The 23580-nt window shown below is 43.5% G+C and overlaps 1 protein-coding gene across 3 annotated transcripts in view; it reads right to left on the minus strand.

Annotated features, from left to right (window-relative positions):
* Positions 1 to 4791: 4791 nt before the first annotated feature.
* The window catches only part of LOC143290154 (uncharacterized), a 62388-nt gene continuing 43599 nt past the window's right edge, over positions 4792 to 23580 (minus strand). For 2 of the 3 annotated variants that reach the window (XM_076599457.1, XM_076599459.1), the window contains exons 2-5: positions 21055 to 21296; positions 17529 to 17597; positions 15766 to 16017; positions 4792 to 7774 (exon numbers count right to left, since the gene is read on the minus strand). In XM_076599457.1, the coding sequence (XP_076455572.1) occupies positions 7188 to 7774; positions 15766 to 16017; positions 17529 to 17597; positions 21055 to 21296 (1150 nt within the window). In that variant the 3' untranslated portion in view covers positions 4792 to 7187. The remainder of the gene's footprint in view (positions 7775 to 15765; positions 16018 to 17528; positions 17598 to 21054; positions 21297 to 23580) is intronic. The other variant, XM_076599458.1, reaches the window with a different exon arrangement.

Genomic DNA, 23580 nt, shown 5'->3' on the forward strand with positions numbered 1-23580 from the left:
AAATTTTGGGGAACATAGAGCTGGGGGAGCATAGAGATGACCTACAGGTTTCCCTCTTCGTTTCCGATACACTAGATTTATATGTTTATTTACTTATCTGTCTATTCTTTCATTCATTCACTTCCACCATCACTGGAGAGGAGCTTCAATGCAGGCCTTTACAGGACTACACCGCCTTCTATTTGCATTTGTAGATTTGTGGTGGACGGAAGAGGGAGAGGTGGAAGGATGGGTTAATAAAGGCTAGCCCAGGACCAAAACTCCACCACTCCCTCCGAACCCCACCAAGATGCGATTTTCCGTTAATTTACGGACATACATAAATCTGAGAGACTCAAGGGTCGATCTGAGATCCATGTAAATCCGTTGTGAAAATCAAGGGGCACATGTATGTGTGATTGCTTCGTTTTCCGTTGATCGTACTCGCGCGTCAATACGTATTCTCAAACGGTTTGGATTCTTTCTAATATTTTTTTTCTCTAAAATTCAAACTGTGGCGAACTTTATGCTTTAGAGAAGCAAGCGCAACACACACACACACACACACACACACACACACACACCTATAGACGCAAAGCATCGCGGGCATTTCTGTCTTAGCTTCAAAACCTGACCCGAAAACAGTGGGAATAGTTTTCCGAGAAGTTGACACCAGTTTTCTTTCCACTATACCTATTGTGAGCGACAGTCGGAAAATCCATCTGAAAAACGGGAGACCAGCGACAGTGATAACATTCAAACTTCATGACCTTCCAGAAAAACTAAGCTTTGAAAATCTCCATTTAAAAATATATCCATATTGTTCTCCAGTCCTAAGATGTACTTTTTGTCAATTGTTACATCACATTAAAAAATATTGTTCCAGCACTACTCATCGATGCAGCAGATGTGGACAGTCGTCTCATTCTCGAGACAAATGTACTGCTGAAAGGTTTTGTTGGAACTGCAAGGGAGACCATTCAGCTGCTTTCCATGGATGTCCGGCCAAAATCGTCGCAAGAGAAGTGAATAAACTGAAATCTAAATCTTACATTTCATTTCAAGAAGCACTTCGACAGGCAAGGCTTAATACGAATCAAAATGTGTGCGAAAAAAAGAAATCATATGCAGAAGTTGTTAAAGCGTATCATAAACTGTGTTCCAAGTCTACACAGACAGATGTACTTTATGATAGTGTGTCAACACAGACTGAGGTCTTTGATGGAAAATCAATGTTGAAAAATGTATATGATGATTACACAGTAATATCATCAGAACGTAAAACTTCCGGTCTACATGACGTCCATTTGTCATCTGCAACAAAACCTGGTCTTCACAACAACCACCTGCCATCATCATCTGAGGAGACGTTACCTATTCTACATGACGCCCACCCGACATCGTCACCTAAGGAGACATCAGCTGCAACACGTTATCCTTTTTCATTGTCCATTAGCAACACGTCATCCTTTCTCAATGTTAATTAGCAACACGTCATCCTTTCTCAATGTTCATTAGCAACACGTCACCCTTTTCTAATGTTCATTAGCAACACGTCACCCTTTTCCAATGTTCATTAGCAACACGTCACCCTTTTCCAATGTTCATTAGCAACACGTCATCCTTTCTCAACGTTCATTAGCTGCACGTTATCCTTTCTCAATGTCCATTAGCTACACGTCACTCTTTCCCATTGTCCATTAGCAACACGTCACCCTTTCAAAATGTCCATTACCATGCACCACCCTTTCTCACTGTCCATTAGCAACACGTCATCCTTTCCCATTGTCCATTAGCAACACGTCATCCTTTCTCAATGTTCATTAGCAACACGTCATCCTTTCCCACTGTCCATTAGCAACACGTCATCCTTTCCCATTGTCCATTAGCAACACGTCATCCTTTCTCAATGTTCATTAGCAACACGTCATCCTTTCCCACTGTCCATTAGCAACACGTAACCCTTTCTCAGTGTCCATTGACAAACATCAACCTTTCTCATTGTTCGTTCTGAACACATTACTCTTTCTCAATGTTCATTGACAAAACGCCACTGGTGTGTAAAGGAAATCCTCAAAGATCGAACCAAATGATATACATTTTTTAAACAAAGCAAATCATAACACAGCCTTTCACTGAGAGGAGGTGTGATGAGTGTGAAGAGAGGACTGGGAGGTGGTGTGAAGAGAGGACTGGGAGGTGGTGTGAAGAGAGGACTGAGAGGTGGTGTGAAGAGAGGACTTATGATGATGATGATGATAATAATAATAATAATAATAATAATAATGGTATTTATATAGCGCTGAATCTTGTGCAGAGACAAACCAAAGCGCTTTCGCACCAGTCATTCACACGCATGCATAACTCTAAAACTGGAGAAACTAAAGACAAGGAAGAGGCGGGGAAGGGAGGCTATTTTGGGAAGAGGTGGCTTTTAAGGCCAGACTTGAAAGAGCTGAGTGTGGAGACTTGACGAAGCGAAAGAGAAGGTTCATTCCAATCGCAAGGTCCAGAGACAGAGAAAGAACGGCGGCCAACAGTCGAGTGTTTGAATCTGGGTATGCATAAACAGAGTGGATCCGAAGCCGATCGTAGTGAGCGAGATGGAGTGTAGAGGTGAAGGCAGCCGCAGAGATAGGAAGGGGCAGTTTTGTGAATGCATCTATAACAGAGAGTGCTGATCTTGTACTTTATTCGGTGTGAGACAGGGAGCCAGTGGAGATGTTGCAAAAGAGGAGTGATGTGCTCAGATCTTTTCTTTCTGAGGACGAGCCGGGCAGCAGAGTTTTGTATGCGCCGAAGGGACTGAATGGATGAAGCAGGCAGACCAGATAATAGAGAGTTACAGTAGTCAAGGCGAGAGAGAATGAGAGAAACGACAAGTCTAGATGTTGCGTCAGTGGACAGATATTTCCGGACGGCACTGATGCGCCGCAGTTGACAGTAGCAGGACTGACATGTCTGACTGATAAATTTTTGCATGGGCAGTGTATTGTCAAGGACAACACCGAGGTTCCTGACTGACGTGGAAAGAGGGATGGATGTACTGCCAAGTTTGATTGTGTCGATTGTGATAGAAGACAGTTTTTGTTTAGTTCCTATGATCATTGCTTCAGTTTTGTCCGCGTTCAATTGTAACTTATTTCGAGTCATCCAGTTTTGAATGTCCAGGAAGCAGTTGGATGTTTCTTGCAAGAGCGACAATTTTTCAGGGGTATCACTCTTCTGGAGTTGAGTGTTATCAGAATAAGAATGATGACTGATATTATGGCGGATGATAATTTCAGCGAGAGGAGCAGTGTACAGTGTGAAGAGCACTGGGCCTAAAACAGATCCCTGTGGGACTCCATGTTCGATTTTAACGGGTTCAGATTGGAAATGATCAACAATGACAGACTGGAATCGATCAGTGAGATAAGATTTGAACCAGTTTAGGACAGTGCCGTTGATACCAAATGTAAAATGAAGACGGGAAAGAAGGATTGAATGGTCTATCGTGTCAAAGGCAGCTGACAAGTCGAGAAGAGTGAGAAGGGAATTTTTTCCTGAGTCAGACGCTATCAGTAGATTGTTCAGAATGTGGAGGAGAGTGGTCAGCGCGATAGGCAGACTGGAATGGGTGAAGGTGTGAAGAGAAGACTGTTAGGAGGTGTGAAGAGAGGACTGTTAGGAGGTGTGAAGAGAAGACTGAGAACAAATATTGCTATGCCCCAACTGCCATCTGTATTGTCAGTCAGATTTCTCGGCAACCCCAACGGCAAGAACTGTAATTTAGATTAAATACGGTCAAACTGTTGATTTTTAAGCGAATTCAGGAACTCGTGCTTGCTTTGTTTTACTACGTGGTTGAGTGAAAATGTGATGAGTAAAAAGTATGATGATTGATACAGAATGGAAATGTGATAAAGTGGGGAAGAAAATTGGTGGTGGTGTGCGCCTGTTTGTCTGTGAAAAGTGGTGTGACAGTGCCAATGATTGCGTGAAAAAGCCATGGTGCACACAGGAACTCTAAGTCGTAGCAGTGTCTAACAGACCTCGGTAACTGCAACGTGAGTTCGGTCGCATCTTCTTCTTTTTTATTCTTTCTTTTTTTTAAATTTCTATTATTGTGGTGTATGCCCTAGTTTTTGACCAGGCATCAACTGCACGTGCAGAAAAGACGATCTTGGTCGCCGCTGTTGTGTGCGACCTTCAGCTCATCTCAGCCGAAGCCCCGTGTTCGATTGTTGGAGATCTTTATCACCGCGACTTAAACCTTTTTAACAGCATGTTCCCTGCCGCACCTGACTGGACAAGACGGTTGACTTATGCAATGGAAACATTCCACATGCATATAGATCTGTCCCCCTGGCACCATTGGCTGCACCCAATCATGATGCTGTCCATTTATTTCCATTAAACAGACCTTACATAAAGACAGAGTTGGTTGTGAAAAAGAGTGTGAAAGTATGGTCGCAAGAGAGTGGATGAGTTGAAAGGATACTTGCTTCGATTGTACTTATTGGAGTGGTCATCATCGACACGTGTGATGATGTTCATGAACCAGCGGATGTTGTAACAGTTTCTGTGAAGACATGATGATTCCGACAAAAACTGTTAAATGGTTTCCCAACAACTAACCGTGGATTTTTAAGTCCGTCAAAACCATTTTAAATGAGAAAAGGTTAGCATTCAAACAGGGAACAAGAACGATATAAAACTGGTTCAAAAGAAGCTTAGAGGGGAGTTATGAAGGGGGCAAATAAAATCCGAAGCCAAAGTAGAGCAGGAGTTTCAGACAGGAAGAATGGCATATGCAATGGATGGGTTGAAGACGATTACTGGAGATATGAAAAGGAAAACAGTCCCTTGTTAAATTCAGTTTGCATACAAACCACAAAGAATTATCGACGATACCATTTTAATCCTCATTCACAATGCTTTCCTTCATTTGAATGAACACAGGATCTTTTTTTCTTTTCTTTTTTCCCCCGCATTCCTTTTCTTGACTTCTCTTCCACGTTATACACAGTACAACCTCACCTCCTTGCCATCAAACTGTTGGTTTTGATTAACAAATAGTAAAGAGTGGTAACTCTCTCCATTCACAAGGTACACAACTTCAAGTCAATGCTGCTTACGCTACCGATTCAGCTAGCACACAGGTAAATAAAAGGTACATTGGAACAAACCCAGACACTTCCTCAAAAAAGAAGCGCCGGGCCTGTCCTTATACCGATCATTTGACATGTGCATACAGCAGCAAAGACAGAAGAAATGTGCAAACACAAATAAGCTTTTATTCAAGACTGGCATAGCCTCTTTAACCTTGAACAAGCCACACAGAACACATGGACAATACAGAACAAACATATGGTTGCCTCGGTGGTTTTTCAACTGGAAATTAACAAATAATGAGGCCAGGAGATGAAAATTAATGACTAACAAATAGTAAAGTGTTGTTTTTGATGTTGATCAGCAGTCGGTTTTTAGTCTGTCCACTCTTCTGAAAACTCTACCTTTACTGGCGCACCCCAAGGCACGCTGCTGTCCCCTGTTCTCTTTACATTTTCACGAATGACTGCAAAGGCACAGAGGAAACTGCTATCATATATTATTCTGACGATTCAGCTGTTGAAGATCTGTCCGACTCCGATGCTATCTACTTAAGTGAAATCAAAACGTTCTGTTCTTTGTATGAAACGAACCACCTGGATCTCAATGAGAAAAAAAATGTTAACTGATTTTCGAAAAGACCACTTGCCTGTGCCTGACGTTGTTATATGTAATAGATGCTAAAACTGTTGAAAGAGTCAACAAATATAAATGCTTAGGAACTATCTTAGTTAATATACTATCATTTGACAGGAATATTTAATATATTCAAAAACAATGCGAACCCAGAATGTTTTGTCTGCAGATGTTCAGAAATATTTGTATCAGTTCCGAGAATCTTCAGATTCATCACCAAGGTTGCTTTGAGTCTGTGCTCACAGTCTCATTTATGCGTTGGTATGAAAGTTTGGGAGTGAGGAGTATGCGAGTTTTAAATGATGTAATGAAAGTGCGCAGTAAGGTTGTGGGAGTAAGACAAGTTAGTATGGAACAGCTGTATGAAAGACGAGTGGTTTAGAAAGCCAGGCAGATAGCAACTGATGACACCTATATTTCAGCCAAGTATTATGAGCTGCTGCCATCGGGACGACGCTACAGGACTGTTCAAGTGGAGTCCAGACCTCAGAAGACTTATTCCACGTTCATTTCACGCGCGCGCGCGCGCGCGCGTGTGTGTGTGTGTGCGTGTGCGTGCGCGCGCGCGTGTGTGTATGGTGAATGCATAATATTTTGTATTTGTTTGACTTTCCGGGATAATCTATTTTTAATAGTCAGGCTGGTAGCGTGCGGCAGTGTGCGGAGTGAGTGTCCAATAAATTATGAAGTATGCAATCTTATGGTTCGGGTCTTTCAAACGGAAATATTATATTATATTATATTATATTATATTATATTACATAAATTACAATAGTAATTATCATTTAATTCTAAAGTGAATGTATGCAATACTGTTATGTTTTCACATGTCTTACATGTGTAATGTTGCTTTTTAAGTAATGTTTAATATTTTTCGTGTCGAATTATCATCCAATTTTCTTTTTTTCGCACCTGATGCAATTTCTCTTTATGAGATAACGTTATTCTGATCTTCTGATCTCATCTTAACTCTTGTCGGCCGCCTCTGTCCTAGGCGGGGCAACAGGCGTCAGTGACAGAGGTGAAGTGAGTAAAAGTACCTTCTGAAGCTCCACGTATGTGCCACAAAATGGTTATTTTCGTTTCATTTAGTCAGCACATGATTGCTTCATCTTGTTTTCTTCTAATGACCCTAAGAAAAATAGCTATTGTCAGATCTTCAAATTTTCAATGCAGTGGGAGATTTATTTCCATGTCATGACTAAATGTGATACATGTATTTATCACAACGTCTCGGTATGGGTATGGTGAATGCATAATACGCGGGGTGATGAGGTGGGGAAGGCAGGTAAGGATGGAGATCATCGGCACGAACGGTCAAAGTTTGCCTTCACTTTTGTCGGTCAGCCAGACACGGAAGGTGCACACACATCCCCAGCTGCGCCACACACAGCAGTTCACCCATCCTCTCCCTGGCTCCTGGGCTGTTGGTCACTGAAAACAACAGGCAGATCTTCATCACGCCCGTGTAAACAACATCACACATCCAGGCTGACGTAGCAGCAGCAGGGCACAGTGCCCACCACCAGCAGGTTGACCACCATGGTTGCCAGATACAGCCAGTCAAACAGCACCAGAGAGAAACACCATGTCAGAAAACCTTCGTCACAACCCGCACATTCTTCCCTCCCGTGTGACGCTAGCTTGATGTCACTGTCGGCGCCCGTCCCCTCCCTGACATCAGTGGAATCAGTGTAATGGCTGGCTGAAGAGGGTGTCATCGCAGAATAATTGTATGGGGATGTATACTGGTCGGCAGTAGTGCTATTTTTCTTTGACGGACGTAGAGTGAAGAACATAAAGGATGACGATGACAACATTGATAATGACGATGAGGAGGAAGAGGGTAACAACGAAAAAGACGATTCTTTCATTTGCACAGAATCGTTCTTTCCACTCTGTCCACCAGTGCCAATGGCCGAGGACAAGGAAGACGTGTTCCGCACCAGGAGGGCGGTGTGAGGCGTGGTGCTGTTAGCGGGGCTCGGTCCAACAGCCACGGCCAGGGAACAGTTGTCTGCTGTCTCGTCTATTCTGCGTGAAGTCAGGACAATCACAATGGTTCCTGGACAACACCCCCCGCCCCCCGACACACACACACACACACACACACACGTGCGTGCGATTAGTAACCTGTGCCAGCTAATTTCTTTAAGTCAACCCTCTCCCAGCACACTCACACTCACACCAAATCTACACACCACACCAACAGCACCACAGTATGTGACACAGAGATGTCACGTCGTCATAAGACATAGTATGTGACACAGAGATGTCACGTCGTCATAAGACATAGTATGTGACACAGAGATGTCACGTCGTCATAAGACATAGTATGTGACACAGAGATGTCACGTCGTCATAAGACATAGTATGTGACACAGAGATGTCACGTCGTCATAAGACATAGTGTGTGACACAGAGATGTCACGTCGTCATAAGACATAGTATGTGACACAGAGATGTCACGTCTTCATAAGAAACACCTCAGTATGTGCCACAGAGATGTCATGTCGTCATAAGACAGACCACAGTTTGTGACACAGAGATGCCATGTCGTCATAAGATAGACCACAGCGTGTAACACATATATGTCAGGTCGTCATGATACAGACCACAGTGTGAAACACAGAGATGTCAGGTCGTCATAAGACAGACCACAGTGTGAAACACAGAGATGTCAGGTCGTCATGATACAGACCACAGTGTGAAACACATATATGTCAGGTCGTCATGATACAGACCACAGTGTGAAACACATAGATGTCAGGTCGTCAGGATACAGACTACAGTGTGAAACACAGAGATGTCACGTCGTCATGATACAGACCACAGTGTGAAACACAGAGATGTCAGGTCGTCAGGATACAGACCACAGTGTGAAACACTGAGATGTCAGGTCGTCAGGATACAGACCACAGTGTGAAACACTGAGATGTCAGGTCGTCATGATACAGACCACAGTGTGAAACACTGAGATGTCAGGTCGTCATGATACAGACGACAGTGTGAAACACAGAGATGTCAGGTCGTCATGATACAGACCATAGTTTGTGAAACACTGAGATGTCAGATCGTCATGATACAGACCACAGTGTGAAACACAGAGATGTCAGGTCGTCAGGATACAGACCAGAGTGTGTGAAACACAGAGATGTCAGGTCGTCAGGATACAGACCGCAGTGTGAAACACAGAGATGTCAGGTCTTCAGGATACAGACCACAGTGTGAAACACAGAGATGTCAGGTCGTCAGGATACAGACCATAGTGTGAAACACTGAGATGTCAGGTCGTCAGGATACAGACCACAGTGTGAAACACTGAGATGTCAGGTCGTCATGATACAGACCACAGTGTGAAACACTGAGATGTCAGGTCGTCATGATACAGACGACAGTGTGAAACACAGAGATGTCAGGTCGTCATGATACATACCACAGTGTGAAACACATAGATGTCAGGTTGTCAGGATACAGACTACAGTGTGAAACACAGAGATGTCAGGTCGTCAGGATACAGACCACAGTGTGAAACACTGAGATGTCAGGTCGTCATGATACAGACCATAGTGTGAAACACAGAGATGTCAGGTCGTCAGGATACAGACCACAGTGTGAAACACTGAGATGTCAGGTCGTCATGATACAGACCACAGTGTGAAACACAGAGATGTCAGGTCGTCATGATACAGACCACAGTGTGAAACACAGAGATGTCAGGTCGTCATGATACAGACCACAGTGTGAAACACAGAGATGTCAGGTCGTCAGGATACAGACCACAGTGTGAAACACTGAGATGTCAGGTCGTCATGATACAGACCATAGTGTGAAACACAGAGATGTCAGGTCGTCATGATACAGACCACAGTGTGAAACACTGAGATGTCAGGTCGTCATGATACAGACGACAGTGTGAAACAGAGATGTCAGGTCGTCATGATACAGACCACAGTGTGAAACACAGAGATGTCAGGTCGTCATGATACAGACCATAGTTTGTGAAACACTGAGATGTCAGATCGTCATGATACAGACCACAGTGTGAAACACAGAGATGTCAGGTCGTCAGGATACAGACCAGAGTGTGTGAAACACAGAGATGTCAGGTCGTCAGGATACAGACCGCAGTGTGAAACACAGAGATGTCAGGTCGTCAGGATACAGACCACAGTGTGAAACACAGAGATGTCAGGTCGTCAGGATACAGACCACAGTGTGAAACACAGAGATGTCAGGTCGTCAGGATACAGACCACAGTGTGAAACACAGAGATGTCAGGTCGTTATGATACAGACCACAGTGTGAAACACATAGATTTCAGGTCGTCAGGATACAGACCATAGTGTGTGAAACACTGAGATGTCAGGTCGTCAGGATACAGACCATAGTGTGTGAAACACAGAGATGTCAGGTCGTCAGGATACAGACCATAGTGTGAAACACAGAGATGTCAGGTCGTCATGATACATACCACAGTGTGAAACACATAGATGTCAGGTTGTCAGGATACAGACTACAGTGTGAAACACAGAGATGTCAGGTCGTCAGGATACAGACCACAGTGTGTGAAACAGAGATGTCAGGTCGTCATGATACAGACCATAGTGTGAAACACAGAGATGTCAGGTCGTCATAAGACAGAACACAGTGTGAAACACAGAGATGTCAGGTCGTCAGGATACAGACTACAGTGTGAAACACATAGATGTCAGGTCGTAATGATACAGACCACAGTGTGAAACACATAGATGTCAGGTCGTCAGGATACAGACCACAGTGTGAAACAGAGATGTCAGGTCGTCAGGATACAGACCACAGTGTGAAACACACAGATGTCACGTCGTCATGATACAGACCACAGTGTGAAACACTGAGATGTCAGGTCGTCAGGATACAGACCACAGTGTGAAACACTGAGATGTCAGGTCGTCAGGATACAGACCACAGTGTGAAACACAGAGATGTCAGGTCGTCAGGATACAGACCACAGTGTGAAACACATAGATGTCAGGTCGTCAGGATACAGACCACAGTGTGAAACACATAGATGTCAGGTCGTCAGGATACAGACCATAGTGTGAAACACAGAGATGTCAGGTCGTCATGATACAGACCATAGTGTGTGAAACACAGAGATGTCAGGTCGTCAGGATACAGACCATAGTGTGTGAAACACAGAGATGTCAGGTCGTCAGGATACAGACCATAGTGTGTGAAACACAGAGATGTCAGGTCGTCAGGATGCAGAGCAGCTAACAGTCAGAGCATTGAACAAAGTACCTACACGCCATTTTGTGCCTGCTTCGGATCCACAGCAGAGCCGAAGTCCCGCTAACTGCTGCACACGGGACCTCGGTTTATCGTCTCATCCGAATGACTAGATGCCCAGTGTGATTTTCCAGTCAAACTTGGGAAAAAGGGTGAGAACGGGAATCAAACCCAGACCCGCATGGAGACCTATCGATGTGGTGATCTATCGAAGCCCGTCACATCTGACCGATAGTGTCACTATCTCCAGATGTGTCACGTCGTGCTTATCCCCTGTTAGTGGGGAAGCCTCTGCTTGACTGCTGTACATACAGGTCACGATGGTGCCTGGTCCCGTTGTTGGAAGCATGGTTGAATCCCCTTTCAGAGCCTCTCCCTCGCTGAGGCCTGTTCGCAGCGGCAATTGTCGGTGCACTGCGAAGATTGTCCGATGGTCTGCATCTCGATAGGTCCCCACATCGATAGATCTTCGCCTTGATTACGGATTTCGTGTGGATACTAGAAATGGAACTAGATGACCCAAATGATGTGGGCACAAACGTTTTATAATTTTGTAAAAGTGAATTAACAATGGAAAGGTGGCAGAATCGTTAAGACGCTTATCTGCCAATACTGCGTCCATGAAGGTCGGGATTCGATTCCCGCTCTCACCGTCTCTCCCTAGTTTGACAACAACAACAACAAATCAAACTCAGCGTTTAGTCATTCGGATGAGACGATAAACTGAGGTCTCGTGTGTATCACTTACCTGGTTCACTGAAAAATAACCAATGGCAACTAAAGGGTTGCCCTATGGCCAAGCCTTGACTGGTGCGTTGGCTTATGCTGCCGTCAGGAATCTGCCTCGCAAATGTGATGTTGCGGATACGGATTTGTCCAATATGCTCTGGATCCGATGCAGGCACAAATGGCGCGTAGGCACCTTGTTCAGTGCTCTGACTGTTAGCGGCTCTGTATTACACAATGTGTCTTAAGACGACCTGACATCCACGTGTCACATTTTGTGGGCAGTCAATCATGCAATCAGTCAATCAAAATACTTTATCAATATCTATCCACATGGAAACTATAAACATATATAATATGATCAGAAATATGTAACAGGAGGCAAGGCCTTCTTGTGCTTTGCGCTTTGTTCAGTAAAGGAATCATGAAGAGAAAAAAAATCGTTGAAATGTGTTCTGCATGCATATACATATAAGCTTTGGAGAAAAAAAGAAAAGAAAAAAGGCATGCGAGCGGGATCGAACCGTGCATGTTCAGTTCTGAAGCAAGCAGACTTATCCCCACTGCTACGGCGCCTGTGACGTCACTTGACTATATTTTGTTGCTTTTTTCTGCACGCGAGAAATAGACGTGATTGTATGTACGTAATGATGCCGTTTAAATCATGTCTTTTGTGTGTTCTATTATATCTCGATTATTCTTTTATTTTGGCAGTAAAGGAGACGTTGCCATCACTTCAAGCACATCGCGACTCATATTAGATCTCTAGATCTGCACGAACCAGTTTACAACAGGCCAAAAGAAACGATTGATTCAATTTTTCTTTTTTGTTCATTCCAGTTAATTCAGTGTCCACTTTAGAATATTTATATGCAGAAAACACACTGATGGTGTAACTCACTGTACGTGTTCTGTACAGAATTTGTATTTCTTTCCCTTAATTGTGAACAAGAAAAACACAATCTACAGTGAGAAGAGTGTTCTGTGTGTGGGTGATGGTTTTTGTTGTTGTTTTTCGGGGGAGTGGGGTTGTTTTATTTTTAGAATTTTTATATTTCGGAACGAATTTCAACCAAATAATCTGTTAATACGGCTTAATTCGTGAGATATACGACCTATTATTGGTATGATAGTGAAGATTTTTTTCCTGCAATGTTTAAGCCAAATTTGGTATTGGTAGACAACGTACTTCCAGAAAAACGGCAATGCTGACGTTTACCATGAATACACAGACTAACACACACAACACAAAACGAACACCTGTTTAAAACATAGTCACTTTGTTTACACAAGTGAGTCAAAAAATTATGTATGTAAAGTCCAAGAAAAAGAAAAAGAAAACCACAATAACTGTTGAAAGACAACACACACACACACACACACACACACACATGCGCGCGCGTTAATGTACACACTGAGACGGGATGGTTACTGTACTAACAGTGTTGCTGTACACATTGTGAGGGGAGTGTTGTTGTACACACTGTAAGGGAGTGTTGCTGTACATATTGTGAGGGGAATGTTGCTGTACACACTGTGAGGGGAGTGTTGTTGTACATAATGTAAAGGAGTGTTGCTGTACACATTGAGGGGAGTGTTGCTGTACACACTTTGAGGGGAGTGTTGTTGTACACACTGTAAGGGAGCGTTGCTGTACACATTGTGAGGGGAGTGTTGCTGTACACACTTTGAGGGGAGTGTTGCTGTACACACTGTAAGGGAGTGTTGCTGTACACATTGTGAGGGGAGTGTTGCTGTACACACTGTGAGGGGAGTGTTGTACATACTGCAAGGGAGTGTTGCTGTACACACTTTGAGTGGAGTGTTGCTGTACACACTGTGAGGGGAGTGTTGCTGTACACACTGTGAGGGGAGTGTTGCTGTACACACTGAGGGGACTGTTGTTGTACACATTGTGAGGGGAGTGTTGCTGTACACACTGAGGGGAGTGTTGCTGTACACACTGTGAAGGGAGTGTTGCTGTACACATTGGGGTGAGTGTTGTTGTACACACTGTAAAGGAGTGTTGCTGTACACATTGCTGGGGAGGGTTGCTCTACACACTGAGAGGAAAGGTTGTTTTACACACTGTAAGGAAGTGTTACTGTACACACTGTGAGGAAAGGTTCCTACTGTACACACTAAAGGTTGCTGTACACACTGTGAGGGGAGTGTTGCTGTACACACTGTTGCGGAGGATTGGCTATACACACAGTAAGGGAGTGTTGCTGTACACACTGTTGGGGAGTGTTGCTGTACACACAGTAAGGGAGTGCTGCTGTACACACTGTAAGGGAGTGTTGCTGTACACACTGTTGGGGAGGGTTGTTGTACACACTGTGAGGGGAGGGTTGCTGTACACACTGTGAGGGGAGTGTTGTACACACTGTGAGGGGAGTGTTGTTGTACACACTGTGAGGGGAGTGTTGTTGTATACACTGAGGGGAGTGTTGTTGTACACACTGTGAGGGGAGGGTTGCTGTACACACTGAGGGGAGTGTTGTTGTACACACTGTGAGGGGAGGGTTGCTGTACACACTGTGAGGGGAGTGTTGTACAAATTGTGAGGGGAGTGTTGCTGTACACACTGTTGCGGAGGATTGGCTATACACACAGTAAGGGAGTGTTGCTGTACATACCGTAGGGGAGTGTTGCTGTACACACTGTGAGGGGAGTGTTGCTGTACACACTGTGAGGGGAGTGTTCCTGTACACACTGTGAGGGGAGTGTTGCTGTACACGTTCAGAGTGGAGTATTGCTGTACACACTGTGAGGGGGATGTTGCTGTACACACTGTGAGGGGGATGTTGCTGTACACACTGTGAGGGGGGTGTTGCTGTACACACTGTGAGGGGAGTGTTGCTGTACACACTGTGAGGGGGATGTTGCTGTACACACTGTGAGGGGGATGTTGCTGTACACACTGTGAGGGGAGTGTTGCTGTACACACTGTGAGGGGGATGTTGCTGTACACACTGTGAGGGGAGTGTTGCTGTACACACTGTGAGGGGAGTGTTGTTGTACACACTGTGAGGGGGATGTTGCTGTACACACTGTGAGGGGAGTGTTGCTGTACACACTGTGAGGGAAGCGTTGTTGTACACACTGTGAGGGGAGTGTTGTTGTACACACTGTGAGGGGGATGTTGCTGTACACACTGTGAGGGGAGTGTTGCTGTACACACTGTGAGGGGAGTGTTGTTGTACACACTGTGAGGGGGATGTTGCTGTACACACTGTGAGGGGAGTGTTGCTGTACACACTGTGAGGGAAGCGTTGTTGTACACACTGTGAGGGAAGCGTTGTTGTACACACTGTGAGGGGAGTGTTGTTGTACACACTGTGAGGGGAGTGTTGCTGTACACACTGTGAGGGGAGTGTTGCTGTACACACTGTGAGGGGAGTGTTGCTGTACACACTGTGAGGGGAATGTTGTTGTACTCACTGTGAGGGGAGTGTTGCTGTACACACTGTGAGGGGAGTGTTGCTGTACACGTTTAGAGTGGAGTATTGCTGTACACACTGTGAGGGGAGTGTTGCTGTACACACTGTGAGGGGAGTGTTGCTGTACACGTTTAGAGTGGAGTATTGCTGTACACACTGTGAGGGGAGTGTTGCTGTACACACTGTGAGGGGAGTGTTGTTGTACACACTGTGAGGGGAGTGTTGCTGTACACACTGTGAGGGGGATGTTGCTGTACACACTGTGAGGGGAATGTTGTTGTACTCACTGTGAGGGGAGTGTTGCTGTACACACTGTGAGGGGAGTGTTGCTGTATACGTTTAGAGTGGAGTATTGCTGTACACACTGAGGGGAGTGTTGCTGTACACACTGTGAGGGGAGTGTTGCTGTACACACTGTAGGGGAGTGTTGTTGTACTCACTGTGAGGGGGATGTTGTACTCACTGTGAGGGGAATGTTGCTGTACACTTTCTTTGTTGGTTTTGTAGCAGCCTCATCAAGAGAGGGAGTGAGAGAGAGAGAGAGTTGTTGTTGTTGTTAACTGTAGCGCACCTCCACATCCACGGGGCACGTGTCCACATCACCACCATCACTTACCATAGATGAGCCAGCAGAGGAGGAAGAAGCTAAGCACCCCTGCCAGCCCTGCTTGCCAGGACCTCTCTGTGTCTACTGTGTATGGCACAGCGGAAAACCGCCATCTTCCCAGAATGCGCTGTGCATCCGGAGTTTTGCCGTGCTGTCTGTAACGCGTGCGACACGTGACATAGAAGAGGGCAGGGGAAAGAGCAGACACCAGGAGGTAGGAGGGCAAGGTGGACACGGGACAACTCCACCAGAAGACGATTGCTGTCAGACACATTGCAGACGTTGGAACATCGACGGAGAAACGTTGCTTTACTATTATCATTAAATAAATGGTATTTCCAGAGTGTGTAAGTCTAATGCCCATCTGCGTTGACACAAGTTTCTCTGATCACTGATCACTGTCAACTATTTCTGAGACCCCCGTGCACAATGTCATAAAAATACAGTTTTTTGTGCCAGCCGTATTTGTGCTGATAAGTTTCCTTTGGACATTACCGTATCTGTGCTGAATAAGTTTCCTTTGGACATTACCGTATCTGTGCTGATAAGTTTCCTTTGGACATTACCGTATCTGTGCTGATAAGTTTCCTTTGGACATTACCGTATCTGTGCTGATAAGTTTCCTTTGGACATTACCGTATCTGTGCTGAATAAGTTTCCTTTGGACATTACCGTATCTGTGCTGATAAGTTTCCTTTGGACATTACCGTATCTGTGCTGATAAGTTTCCTTTGGATATTACCGTATCTGTGCTGATAAGTATTCCTTTGGGTATTACAGCACCCGAACTGATGTGTTCCTTTGGACGTACTGACCACTGCTGCGCGCTGACCACTACTGATCATTGGTCACTGCTGACCATCACTAACCACAACTGACCACTGACCACCGCTGACCACTACTGACCACCAGTGACTACTACTAATCATTACAGACCACTGACCACTGATGACTGATGACCGCTGGCCACTACTGACCACCAACCACTTCTTACCATAACCACTAGTAACGACTTCTGACAGCTGACCACCAAAGACCACCGACCACAACTGACCACTTCTGATCACTGGTCACCACTGAACATCATGGCCACTGACCACCAGTGACCAAACTACCACTGACCATTGCTGATTCCCACTGACCACTGACCATGGGGGAACATAGACCTGGAGGAATATATACCTCAGAGAACAAATACCTGGGGGAATACTGACCTGCGGGAACAAAGACATGCTCCCGAGCTTAGCAAGCAAATACACAGAATACTCCCCCTCCCTCCAAAGCAAAAACAAACTGTTGAAGAATTCATACACGAAACTGAACAAAAATATTTTCTAACTACTATTAAACCCAGTCAGCTTAAACTGGAAGACAAACCTGTAGGAATGTTTGGAAATTTCGCCTATAACTGCTGCCGAATTTCTTATTCTATATTTCATTTTATTTTATTGTTAATTTCTTTTTGTGTGTGGTATATGTGACTGTATATGCATGTCTTATACACTTTGTAAAGGTTTGATTGACATTTAGAATTGATTCTGATTCTGATTCCAGTGAAGGAACTAACGATGACAAATCAGCGGCTACTAAGTACATGCTGAAATGTCGCCAAACCGACATGCACCTATCCGCTAGTGGAAGTCTATCAAACTTTGTCGCTGGTCCACTGATTTATCACTGGCGACATTTTAGTGTTTAACTGGGTTCTTCCAAGTTGTCACTGGTGACAATTCGGCGAAGGCAATAATTAAGCGGTTAACAGAAGTACATACCTATGACCAATTTGATGATGCCGACCACAGTAATGATCACGCACAGCAGCAAAGCCAACCCGACAACGGCTGAAAAAAACATCCTCTTCATCATCATTGGTGTCATGATTACTGCCATTATTACTGGTGTCATCACCTGCTATATCTACTGGTGTCATCATCAGCCATTATTACATGTATCATCATCTGCTATATCTACTGGTGTCATAATTACTGTCATTATTACTGGTGTCATCACCTGCTATATCTACTGGTGTCATAACTGCTGCCATTATTACTGTTGTTGTCACTTGCTATATCTACTGGTGTAATAATTACTGCCATTATTACAGGTGTCATCACCTGCTATATCTACTTGTGTCATAATTACTGCCATTATTACAGGTGTCATCACATGTTATATCTACTTGTGTCATAATCAGCCATAATTACTGGTGTCATCACCTGCTATATCTACTGGTGTCATCATCAGCTATTATTACTGGTGTCATCACCTGCTATATCTACCGGTGTCATCATCAGCCATTATTACTGGTGTCATCACCTGTTACATCTACTGGTGTCATCATCAGCCATTATTACTGGTGTCATCACCTGTTACATCTACTGGTGTCATAATCAGGCATAATTACTGGTGTCATCACCTGCTATATCTACCGGTGTCATCATCAGCCATTGTTACTGGTGTCATCACCTGTTACATCTACTGGTGTCATCATCAGCCATTATTACTGGTGTCATCACCTGCTATATCTACCGGTGTCATCATCAGCCATTGTTACTGGTGTCATCACCTGCTACATCTACTGGTGTCATCATCAGCCATTATTACAGGTGTCATCACCTGTTACATCTACTGGTGTCATAATCAGGCATAATTACTGGTGTCATCACCTGCTATATCTACCGGTGTCATCATCAGCCATTGTTACTGGTGTCATCACCTGCTACATCTACTGGTGTCATCATCAGCCATTATTACAGGTGTCATCACCTGTTACATCTACTGGTGTCATCATCAGCCATTATTACTGGTGTCATCACCTGTTACATCTACTGGTGTCAACATCAGCCATTATTACTGGTGTCATCACCTGTTACATCTACTGGTGTCATCATCAGCCATTATTACTGGTGTCATCACCTGTTACATCTACTGGTGTCAACATCAGCCATTATTACTGGTGTCATCACCTGCTATATTTACTGGTGTCATCATCAGCCATTATTACAGGTGTCATCATCTGCTATATTTACTGGTGTCATCATCTGCTATAATTAGCATGACAGGTGTCATCGTCATCTGCTTTAATCCCTGGTGTCAACGTCAGCCAATATTACAGGTGTCATCATCTTGTTCTTGTTAGTTATAGTCCAGCCAACCGCACAGGGCCATATCAGGACTGTCAAACCATACAAATGCTCAACCACATCAACACAAACTGTCACATCTACAAAAAATACTCCACTAAGACAAAACTACAAAACACATTTCATGACACAGTATCCCAACCATTTAGCTGCTTATGGCAAATAAGACCAGGCCATGCTGAGGACGCTAGCCATTCCGTTTAATTCATCATCCCAAGATAACAACAACAAAAAATCGGGGGGAAAACAGAATACTTAAGAAAGAATGACAGAATAATGAAGCCATATATGCAAATAACACTGCAGAATGGGCAGTTAGTGCTCATCCCAGTGTTTACATCTCACTACCTAATCGCCAGAGCAAAACAGCACAGATAGTACATCACAGACTGCAGAAAAGAGAAAAAAGTGTCAAGGCTTGCTTGAAAAAAGAAAGGGGAATGGATTGGGAAGGAAGAAAAAAGGAGACAACAGTGAAAGAAAGAAAAAAGGCAGAAACGAAAAGAGTGATAGAAAAGAGGACATTTCTAGCACAGAATTTCCAGGCGGGGATGCTGTTCATACTGAAAGACCCCCAGCATCCCCAAGGGGGCGAAGGGGGTGACATCATCTGCCATTATCACTTGTGTAATCATCTGCTATGATCATTAATGTAATCATCTGCCATTTTACTGGTGTCATCATCTGCTGTTATTATAAGTGTCATCATCTGACATCAAGTCACACCACTCACACCAGCTTCACACACATGAAGTCACACTATCCACCCTTACTTCACACACACATCAAGTCACATCATTCACCTACACTTCATACACATGAAGTCACAACTTACTTTACACACATAAAGCCACAACATTCACAATGCTTTCAAACACGTGAAGTTATAGCATTCACAGAAAAGTTACTACAAACATATGAAGTCACATCATTCACACTGATTTAACACAAAGCAAGCCATACCATTCACACAATTTAACACAAACGAAGTCATACCATTCACACTTACTCCACACACGTGAAGTCAAATCATACACTTCACACATGTGAAGTAAAATCATTCACACTAACTTCACACACATGAAATCGCATCATTCACATCATTCACACTTACTTAAAACACAGCAAGTCACACCATTCGCACTAATATCACACACATTGAGTCACATCATACTAATTTCACATGTGCATGAAGACACACTATTCACACTAACGTCACATACATGAAATCACACCAATCACACTAACTTCAAATGCATCAAAATCGCACCATTCAAACTAATTTCACATACATGAAGTCACACCTTTAACACAAACTTCACACACAAAGTCACATTATTCACACTGACTTAGCGTGACATGTGTAGTCACACGATTCACACTCATTTCACACACATGACGTCACACCACTCACACTCACTTCACACACACATTCAGTCACACCATTCACACTACCTTCACAAGCATCAAGCCATACCATCTACGCTAATGTCACTTACATCAGGTCACATTATTTATACTAAGTTCACACACATCAAGTCACATCATTCTCACTAACATCACACGTGAAATAACACCATCTGCACTAACTTTCCAAACATGAATTCACACTATTCGTTCTAGCTTGACACACATCAAGTCCCACCATTCAAACTAACTTCACAAACATGAAATCACACCATACACACAATAACTTCACACTCACCAAGTCATAGGATCATATCATTTACATTCACACTCATCAAGTCATAAAGTCATATCGTTTACAAGACTTCCACCTTCCACAATTATCAAGTCACAACATTCACACTAAATAACTTCTCACACACATAGGTCACACAATTCACATTTACGACTCTTTTTTAAAAGACTTTATCCTGAAAGTCATCGACACTTTCAAATATCTCAGTTCACCAAATCCCTCATCCACACAGAGCTGAAGAATGGAACTGCTTCTGCGGCAGCCAACTAAAAGCATTAAAAACGCTTCTGAGAAAGAGACAGGGAAGGGACAGAGGGAGAGGCAGACAGACAGATAAACACGGAGAGAGAGATTCACACATACTAAGGTAGAGAGACAAAGACATGGAGAAGTTACGAACTGTCTTAGGACACAGTAGTCATTTGTTTCAGTGCAGAAAAGGGTGGTTCTTACCTGTACAGGACACACGCACACAGTATTCTCCAATTCTTTCCCGCCACGCCTTTACAAACAAGTGAGAAATTCTACGACGGTAAACGCTGTCGTTGTCGTCGAATGGAAGTGTATCCATTATCTCATTGTCAGAAACATGACCATCGTCGTTCATTGCTATATTGTTGTCAGTCACACGGGAGGAGGAGCTGGGGTTGTACTGAACACAGACGTCTTCCGTGAAACGGACCGACTCTGCTTCTCTGAAACACACATCATAATAGTGCTATACAGGTGTGAAGACTACTTGAAGTGATCGGTCCTGGCAAGTATGATTCTGAAGCCCCGATCGAATTTCTAAAGTTGCTGTTCTTCACAAATACAAATCTTTTAGTGAGCTAAAATGAACCAGGATGTAATTTTTTGCTCTGTAAACTGCCAAGGTCTTCTAAGAAAGTTAGAGATGCATTTCATTATTTAAGACATACAGGATATAATGTATTTTATACTCCAAGACTCTCAATTAGACCCAAAACTGGATAGTACTATAAAGCTATAATGGGATTGAAAATTTAAGTTGTGTGGCGTCGTCTCACGTTCATCAGGACTGGCCAAGACCTTCCTGCTGAAACAGTGCAGGGAGCATGGAGAGCGGAAGAAGATATGGGAGGACAGCATCTCCCAGTGGACAGGTCTAACCCTGAATGAGACAGTCAGAAGGACAGACAACCGAGAGGGATAGTGGAGGCTGGTCGCCAAATGTTTGATGCCCCCAATGGTCTACGAGACTGCACGTGGATAGATCGATCCTCACTAGCAGACCACCAAGATAGTGCATGCACTTACCAATAGATATCACTGGTGTGTGTTCCTTATGAAGTGCGGGGAGAGTTGTGAATAGCGTAAATATGTGCAGGGGAGGGAGGGAGGAAGCGTGTTTTTCACTTGGTGTTTACGTCATCAATCCATTTGAGTCTTGAGTCTCTGTCTCTCTGTCTCTCAAGGCCTGAATAAGCGCGTTGGTTACGCTGCTGGTCAGGCATCTGCTTTGCAGATGTGGTATAATGTATATGGATTTGTCCGAACGCAGTGACGTCTCCTTAAGTTACTGATACTGATACCCCCCTCCCCCTCCCCCCACCCAAATATTTCAGTTCTAATGTGTGGCGATCTAAAGGGAAAGATAGCTGATGCTACACGGAATATTGATGAGGATTTTGAGTAGTTTCATGGTTCGATAAATTTGATCAGTTTCCGATTAGAAGATGTTCTGAAGACAGCGTTTTAAATGTGTATGGAAAATGTTTGTTAAATATGTGGTCTGCTTTGGGGTTGTTTTTTTCTTAATAGTGTATGCATTGGTGATAGGGCTGGTCATGTGACTTACATAATTATGTGACACTGGAAGCTCTGTGAACGATTTTTTTTTTTTTTTTTTTTTTTTGGTGCATCTTGTCATCTTTTTGATTTAATACATTCCAGCTGTTTCTTTTGTGTAAAAAGAAGGGATCGAGTCTGATCATATGCCTTTTGAGTTTCACATAAATAAACGTGAATATATTTTAAAATAAAAAATAAAGTGTAAAAATACACTGTGTAATACATACATAGTGTAAAAATACACTGAAAAATTCGTGTGGAAAAATGAATATGCAATCGATTTTTTTTAATCATATGAATTCAAAGACTGTATAACCACAAACGTTGTATGCATTAGTTTCAACAGAAAGGTACTGACGGATAGAGCTGATGCGACGAAGTTCACAATTGACTATGCATATCAGATTTACTACTTGAGCATGCATGCTGAGGTTTGAGTCAAGAATGACTCCAAGGTTCCTTACTGATTTAGAAAACTGAACTGTGGCATCACCAACCACAATAGAGGCAGGAAAAGAAATAGATGTGGACATTCTTAAAGAAGAAATAATCATTGCTTCGGTTTTGTCATCATTTAGATGTCATCCAGGATTTAACATCGAGAATGCAATCCTGCATTGACGGAATCAGACGGTGTGCTTGGTTTGGTTCTGCAGCTGAGTAACATCAGCAAAAGAGTGGTGAAGAACGGAATGGCCAGAAATGACATCAGAAAGAGGAGCTGAATTATGCGACCCTTGAAGCTCTGTGAACGATTATTTTGTTGCATCTACTACTTTAAACAAAGCAGTGGGCAGATCTATATGTTGACTAAAAAGAAGGAACCAGGTTGCTTGATGCTAAATAGTCTGAAAGTTGAGAGAGAACAATTTTTTCAATAATTTTGGACACAAAAGCAAGGTTGGACACTGGGCAAAAGTATTTGAGGTCATTGTGATCCAGAGTGGCTTTCTTTAGCAGGGGCTTAACAAATGCAATTTTGTATACATCAGGGAAGACACCAGAAATTAAAGAATCATTTATTATTTTTGTTAGTACAGGCAAAACATCCAAACACTCATACAGTAGTGGTTTGGGAAGGGAGTCCAGGTCACATGTTTTTTTGGAGCAGACTTTTTCAACACACTAAGTACATCTTTCTCTGATACAGGTATGTTTGTTTGTTTT

The sequence above is a fragment of the Babylonia areolata genome, chromosome 15 (assembly GCF_041734735.1).
Source record: "Babylonia areolata isolate BAREFJ2019XMU chromosome 15, ASM4173473v1, whole genome shotgun sequence".
Lineage (NCBI taxonomy): Eukaryota > Metazoa > Mollusca > Gastropoda > Neogastropoda > Buccinidae > Babylonia > Babylonia areolata.